Raw genomic sequence first — 7,912 nt, 5'->3', positions numbered from 1 at the left:
TCTGTCTGTCCACTGTCTGAAACTGGAAGTTTTAGCATGGCATAGATTAAATGGGTAGAAAACTGACTATTACTGACTATTTAAAGCTTTAGCCATGTTTAATATGAGCCTCCATCAGTGTATATGTAGACTTATGTTCCATACTACTACATGACATAAGAAGAAGGACAACAGATCCTCTTTAAGGATACAGGAAGACCTGCAGTGTTAAAAACAAGTCTAATGTTGGTAATGTTAGGTTGTTGAGTCACAGTAGGGGACTTCACTTCAGGGAATTACTACCAACCTTCTGCATCTCTTTCAGCCCTTGAGATGTGTGCTTTGGTTCTGCTGAGGGACAGTGGGAATCCTGGCAACAATAAGGACAGCTGTACAAACATTTGCCTGTCTCACCAGCAAGCCCTTTGTCAAGATCCTAAATAAACCTGGAAACATTATAGAAATCAGGCTTCCTTGAAGGGATGTGACACCTGGCCTGCATGTGCAGGCTCTACAAGCTTTGTAGAGCCTGAAGGGCTTGCTGATGCAGTACAGTGAAAAGCTAGCTCTTGTCGGCCTTTGGACTCCAAATGTTCAAGCTTCACGCAGATGTGTTGCTAAAGTAAGTCAGAGGAGGAGGAGGTGGAAGAGATCTAGCTGACTCTGCATACTGTTGAAAATATTCCCAGGATTTAAGGAAAATCATTAATGCATGCGGGCCACAGCAGTGGTAAAATTGCCTCTGTTGACCATTAATGATGCAATATGCTATCAATGATGTAATATGCAAGGTTTAATTAAAGTTTTTCCCCCTCACATTCCCAGGTATTTGGATCCAATGTTTCAAGAGCAAGATAAGATGCTAACCCTGTCCCAGTCTTTCACACATTTTGCAAAACAGTTTTGCATGGTACTCCATGAGCCTGTGACAATAAAAAAAGGGGGGGAGAAAAGTGTACCCCAACAGAAAGTGATCAGTGCTTTCTTTCTTCCTTCCATTCTACCTGTATTTGGTTTGTAGGTGCAATGCAGAATTGATCCACGGGGAGGCAGTGTTTCCTCATGATTCAAATATGCTCTTTTGCATACAGTTGAAAAACATTGGTTTGTAATGTTTTTTAACCTGTGCAGAATATGACTACAGCACACACACACATATTTAAAAATATTCACAGTGTGTGTGAAAGCTCTATGCACCTTACTCTAAACATATGCATGCATAAAATGATACAGTAATCAATGAATATCACTTTAGGCTTTACAGATCTAGGTTTATACTGCCACTTGATTAAAGTATTAAAAATATTTTGTGCATATTTTGCTGAACTTTTTTGAAATAATTTTAAACTCCCTGGAGGGCAAAACAAAACCTGTAGAAAAACAACCATCCATTTATTTTTTCTGTCTGATGAGAGTCCAGTGAATACCCTGAACCTGTGGCGATGCATCACTGAGCAGAACACCAGAAATCAAACAGTGGCAGTTGACAGATACACATATCAATAGTATCGATATCAACACGGTATTGGATCGATACTAGCATGATACCTTGTTCCTATCTTCTAAATTCACTATGCAGCCCACTGAACTGTGTTAAATAAAATATTTTTTCTTTTTCTTGGGGGCAGGTTTGAAAGAGTATACCTCAAACATGCACTATGAGAAATGTCTGATCCTTTTTATGCTGTAATGTCTATTTGATTTATAGTCTATATCACAATTAAACAACAGAAGCTGACCCAAACTGCTTCTATATTTACATTTCAGATCTCAAAAAAACCCAGTTTCAAAATACACGAAGAGCTAAAAGGTGTGTTTTGTTGTATTAACAAATTATTGTGGAAAGTAAAACTCACAGTCATTTAATGGTGCTTAAAATGTGTTCAGAATTTGAAAAATTGATGAAGATTCATCTGGTAAGTCATGCAGCACCGCTCTGCCGGTACGTAAGCTGCCATCATAGGTTAGAAGTATCGGTATCTGTATTGCAATATTGGCTCTGTATTTACTCGATATGTTGATCGATATCAACATTTCCAGTAACACACATCAGGTTAAAGCCAGATTCAATTAAACAGTGTCCTTTTCAAACTTGACAGCACCACAGTATCAGCTGTAATTTAAAAAGCTACGTGAAGCGTGAGCTTATCGGTTAACTGCTGCTTTCTTTGCAGGTGCAAACTGCACGCGGGACCTGTGGCGCGCCTCTTTCAGCGCCGGCGGGGATGCTGTGTGTGAGGCGCGCGCAGGAGGTGGGGGTGGGGGTGTCACAATTTTAGCCTGCTTCCTAGAATAAAGACAAACAGGAAACCACTAAACTGACCTTATTGCACCGCAGCCTGCGTGCACCAACCCCACTCGTGTCCTGACAGTCATTGCTGAGGCCGTCTTTAGAGAGAGAGGGAGAGAGAGAGACCTGAAGTAAAGGCGAGAAGCCATGATATACAGCCAACCAATCAGAAATCTCTCCCCGAGAACGCATTTAAAGGGATAGTGGGCAGTCCCTGGAGATTTTTCGGAGACTTGTTTCACAACCCCTACACCTCCTCACGTCTTTGACCTCCCACGGACACTCCAGTAGAGCCGAGCGGTCGAATCGGTAGCGTGGATCTGTCCTGTGCCGCCTCTCTTCTGTATGTTTTTTTTTTTTTTTTTTGCCTCCATGTGAGCTTGCCTCGGCTGCTGGATGCTCTTCGCCCCCACCCTCCCCGCCGCACTTGTTGCGCAGAGAGTGGATGCGCCGCTGAGTCCTTGGAGAGGAGAGGCAGGGACTCACTGCAACAGGTGCACACACGGAGCATCTCCTCCAGCGAGGCTACATCGCAGGTAGGTCAAACGGGCATCTTTAGCACATTTATTAATCGAATTCTGAGTGTTATGCTCGCAAATATCTAATTGCTGATTATCCATTCGACACCTTTACGCGAGGCACGGTTTGATCCGTTTATCTGACCGTGTTTGCGCTCTTTTCCTTTACTTTTCCTCTCGCCTTGAGACAGCGCTGAACTTTAAATGCCAGTTGTAAGGAGCCTCTGACAGTCTTCAGCCTCTGCCGCGTGTACAAAGCCAGGATGCCGGTGTTGACGAGCCCCGACATCGCCAACAAGTTTAAGGAGAGATGGCTGGCGGCTTACCCGGAGGATCACGTCTCTGGGTCTGAGTCTGCCCCCCTTGACGACAGCCTCACCAGCCTCCACTGGCTCCAGAATTTCTCCATCCTCAGCGCAGACCCGGAGCGTCCCAGCGGCGCGGGACTCGAGTGTCCGTCCTCGCAGCAGCACCTCTTCATCAAACGCCTCGGCTTCCCCGGACCGGGCACCGACTCTCCTTCCAGCCCCCCAGCCGGGGACACCGCCGCAACCGGGATGCCTCTGTACCTCGGGAGCCCCGTCACCTCTGGCAGCGACTCCACCGCGGCGGCTCCGCGGTTTGCCTGCGGCGCACACCCCACGCCCGGCTACCCGCAGATCCCAATTCAGCCGAGCCCGCCGGTGGAGATCGACTACAAAACCAACCCCAAAGTCAAGCCGCCCTATTCCTACGCCTCTCTCATCTGCATGGCCATGCAAGCCAGCAAGCAGCCCAAAGTGACTCTGTCCACCATTTATAACTGGATCACTGAGAATTTCTGCTACTACAGACACGCGGAGCCCAGCTGGCAGGTAACAGAGACCGGATAACTCTTCTTCTATTATTTATGAATCTGCTAAATGGTGGAGTGAAGGAGAGAAGGGCCAGCAATTTGACTTCAGTGTCACCACCACACACGGCATATTCAGGCCACAGGAGATCAGACGAGGCCTTTCTTTTATCAGTGTGGGGGGGAAACTTAAATTATAATAATTGAAAACCTCAGACCTCCCCCCTTCTCTGTCTCTTTGCAGGATTAGTGTCTCATTTCTGCCTTTGATGAGTTCCATGACAAGTGTTTTTAATCCATCTGAAATTTCCATCCTCCTAGAGAGTGCTCTTCGCAGGGTTTTTGTCTGAAGGGAACAGTGATGGGCTGGAGAAAGCACTCCAATCTGTGTGTGTGTGTGCGTGCGTGTTAATGAGGGCTCCTGAGAGAGATGGCAGCTAAGCACAGCTGATCATGTTTGAAATGCACAGAGCTGCCTGTTACTAGAAAGCCTCATTAGGTACATTTGCTTCCCCATACAAACAACAACAATGCCCACCCCCACCGCCCCACCTCCCCAACACCCACCTGCCCATCTCCCTCTCAAAGTGGCATATTCAGTTTTTTTTGCATGTGACTTAAATTTGCTCAAAGCCGATGGGGTCCACGCTAAATCACGTTGTGTTCCTGTGTGTGTGTTACAGAACTCGATTCGTCACAACCTGTCCCTCAACAAGTGTTTCAAGAAGGTCCCCAGACAGAAGGACGAGCCAGGAAAGGGAGGCTTCTGGCAGATTGATCCTCAGTATGCTGACATGTTTGTCAATGGCATCTTCAAGCGCAGGAGGATGTCTGCCAACCACTACAGCAGCGGCAGCGGAACCAGCAGCGGTGCCCACAGGCAGAGCAAACTAGTTCAGAGTTACCACGCCAGCCAAAACGGCTGCCCCTACCAGGGCGCGGGAGGCAAACGGAAGCACCTGCCCTCAAAAAACAGCAACAGTAAGGTTATGAGGGCCACGGAGTCCCCTCTGCTAGCCACAGAGGCCAACAAGGCAGATGTCCTGAGAGGGGACTTTGACCTGTCCTCCGTGTTTGATGACGTCCTCGGCGGTAGCTGCAGCACCTTCGAAGATCTGGACATCAACACGGCGCTGAGCTCCCTGGGCTGCGAGATGGAGCTCGCTGGGCCGGGCAGGCAGGGGAGATGGTGTGGAGGAGTGGACGTTATGGGTCAGAGCCAGCACATGAACCTCCATCACCAATCCTACGGCTACATGGACCTAAGCGCTGCTTCCATGGAGTGTACGGTCAGCATGGGAGAGCTCCACGTGCCTCACGCACATCCGCAGCCACAGCAGCAGCAGCTGGACCCAGATCACTTGCTCCAGAGCCACCACCAACACCACCACCACCATCAGCTGCAGCTGCAGCATTTCGACGAGCCCTCCATCCTCTTCCCGGAGCAGCCAGAAGAAGCGATGTTGCAAACATGGGAGGAGATAAAAGAGGAGGCACAGGCTATTCCTCTGACTCTGGATCAGGGCTTCAGCCTGTGCGAGGGCTTCTTCACAGAGATGCAGCCATGGGAACGAGTGGAGAGCTACCTGTGACCTTTGACCCTAACCACACTGACTTCTATTTGATATTTTGGTGTTTTTTTGTTTTTTTTTACATTTAGAGACCTCTCTGATTGCTGGTCCATGTGGTCTGTATTATCTTTAAGGATAAAAGTTAGAGCTACAGCCCCATTTTACAATCATATCCCACCCCTCAGTTCTACTGCAGTGCACTCTGCATTTTTAATTTGTCACTTTTTCTTCCCTTAAAAAGACTTTAAAGCTTGTTGGATGATTATTGATCATTAGCTGGCATAGACTTCCATTGTCTTCCCTGTCAGTTTACAGGGAGCAGCGTGCAGCACGACGCAGCACTGATACTCAAACAATAAGAGAACTGACAAAAAGAACAGAAAGACTTTTACGTACCAAATTCAATTTTCAGATGTACTCATATCACAGCGTAGAAGGAATAGAAGGAGGAAGGATGATGAAGAAGAGACAAATGCTCACCCTTTAAATTGGATTTGGTGGAGGTTGAATACAAGGATCTGCGGTGAACCCGGCCGGACTGCAGCTTCTCGTCCCTCTGAGCTTATTGAGAAAGCACTGTCACTACAGGACTGACATACTGGATTCTATTGTGCTACATTAGCATTAACTCTTTTTTTTAACTAACATGCAGTGAAATCAGCCATTCATCTCAATTGTTGATGTTGTGTGATAATGAAGGATGAAGGAGCAAAAATGGAGACAGAAGGAAAAAAATATATATCGTTGTAAGAGATTAGAACTCATTCATTTAAGATGCTGTTATATAGTCAATTTAATATATATATATCTATATATACATATAGATATATGAGTATATAGCATGAAGCTAGGCAAGATCATTTGCCATTTGTCTGTTATGTATTGCAATGCTAAAACCGGAGCAGATGGTGGGTCATGAAATGGAACATTATGCACTTTGATAGGCAGCAGTTTTTAGGAAAGAAAGACAGCTTATGTTCAAGATGTTTAGTTTAATTTTTTACGGTATTAAAGTCATACTTTGGAACGTTTACTGACCACATGATTAAAACAATGCACATGTGTTGCAAATGAACTCAACACTGCAATAATTCAAACTGGCAAGAGTTTGTTTGTTGTTCTCCTTTCCTTTATATGTATATATATACATATATATAGATATTTAGGGATTTTTTATAAAACAATATTCCGCCAAATTTGTTGATATGCAGCTTATTGGAGTTTTTGTGACGATTAACCCTTCCCACCACTACCGGGCCGTCTTTGTTATTAAAAAACAGCCAAGCCGCCATTTTTGAAAGGCTGCCAAGCACATACGGTGAAGAGGCCGCCTACCACCAGGATTAAAATGGATGTAGCATTTGTTGTGCTTCAGTTCTGTTGCGCCACATTTGGCAGAGTTGCAGCTGAGATTGTTTTAGGGAGCAGATTTAATAACATCAGTGTCACTGGCATTGTTAGAACGCTGGTGTTTGCTTTCTAATGTACTTTTTTCTTCTTCTTTTTTTAAATCAGGTGGGAACGAGCACATTGTGCTGACGATTTTAAAATCAGTCTTTAGCCTGATGATAGAGGCCTATGGACTCGCTGTACTTCTGAATTTTTCCCATGTGTCTCGTCTCTGTTGTGCCCTCACAGCACATGGATCTTGTGTGAGAGGATTTGGAGCTAACTTGGAGTTTTCTCAGAGTTCTGTTTTCTATCACAGGGTGATGGATTCTTTTGACCTTATTGATTACATTAGTGTAGGTTTTACTTTTCTTTAATTTGTGAGGTTTGTTTAAAAGAAATCTGATCAGAAATCTTGGAGGAGTGTTTAGGGACAGATGCATAAATTCATCAGTTAATGGCCAGACTTTCTTATTGTATCATTATGGTGGGTGACATGATCTCTTTAATCTTACCATGTTATTTCATTTGTACCTTTTTTAAGCTGTTTGAAAATGCAATCATGCCTTAATGCAATAAATGGTGTCAATTAAAGAAATCATCCTTTACTTGAAATATCTTAAAACACCAACACGTGGTGGTGAGCAACATAGCAGGCTGGTCAGGATTATTGTTTGAGTTAGAGGTGTGTGTGTGTGTGTGTGTGTGTGTGTGTGTGTGTGTGTGTGTGTGTGTGTGTGTGTGTGTGTGTGTGTGTGCAATCAACAGATAAAAGGTCTATCAGGGTTTATCATTAATCAGTCCAGACAGGCCTGCACTTGCCTGGCATTTGAAACATATATAATAGCATGAACACCTGTACAGCAAACATAAGACAATAGCTCATTCTACCTTTAGCCTGGCACTTTTTAAACAATTGTGTTAAAACTGTGTTTACAACCTTTTTTCACATAATATTCAAAAAGACATTCATTTTGCTGAGGAGCTAACGGCACTGCGGTTTTAACTCTAAATGAGGTTGAAGAGGATATAAATTAATAACAATATCATAGCAAAACCTTCTGGGAGGCAGCTGCCAGTAACCCATGAAGCTGACCATGTTTTGCATTTAGTTTTGAGTGTTTGCTTGCTTTTTTTCAGTATGCAACAATCAAGCCAAAATCTGCAGTGTGGTCATTGGATGAACAGGTGTCAAGCTCTATCTTACAATCTAGGAACTATTGGTTATGTTATTGAAATGCAAAAAAACCCAAACAGACTAAAAAAAAAAAAAAAGCTAATATGTTTGGTCATAAAGTGGCAAATCATCAGTTTTATGAACAAAAACTATTAT

General features: G+C 44.4%; 1 protein-coding gene across 1 annotated transcript; it reads left to right on the top strand.

Annotated features, from left to right (window-relative positions):
* Nucleotides 1-3,050: 3,050 nt before the first annotated feature.
* foxj1b (forkhead box J1b) lies at nt 3,051-5,211 on the top strand. The gene is made up of 2 exons (XM_063482298.1): nt 3,051-3,641; nt 4,303-5,211. Exons 1-2 carry the CDS (start codon nt 3,051-3,053, stop codon nt 5,209-5,211), a joined length of 1,500 nt encoding a protein of 499 aa, XP_063338368.1.
* The last annotated feature ends 2,701 nt before the right edge of the window (nt 5,212-7,912 follow it).

The sequence above is a fragment of the Pelmatolapia mariae genome, linkage group LG8 (assembly GCF_036321145.2).
Source record: "Pelmatolapia mariae isolate MD_Pm_ZW linkage group LG8, Pm_UMD_F_2, whole genome shotgun sequence".
NCBI lineage: Eukaryota > Metazoa > Chordata > Actinopteri > Cichliformes > Cichlidae > Pelmatolapia > Pelmatolapia mariae.
Note: the sequence above shows the minus strand (reverse complement) of the source record. Positions and strands in the feature narration are given on the sequence as shown.

Bases quoted from the DNA above. Each gene is read 5' to 3' on its own strand.
- foxj1b (XM_063482298.1), top strand. From the start codon at position 3,051: ATGCCGGTGTTGACGAGCCCCGACATCGCCAACAAGTTTAAGGAGAGA. The intron at 3,642-4,302 runs GTAACAGAGACC...TGTGTGTTACAG, and splicing joins ACGCGGAGCCCAGCTGGCAG to AACTCGATTCGTCACAACCT.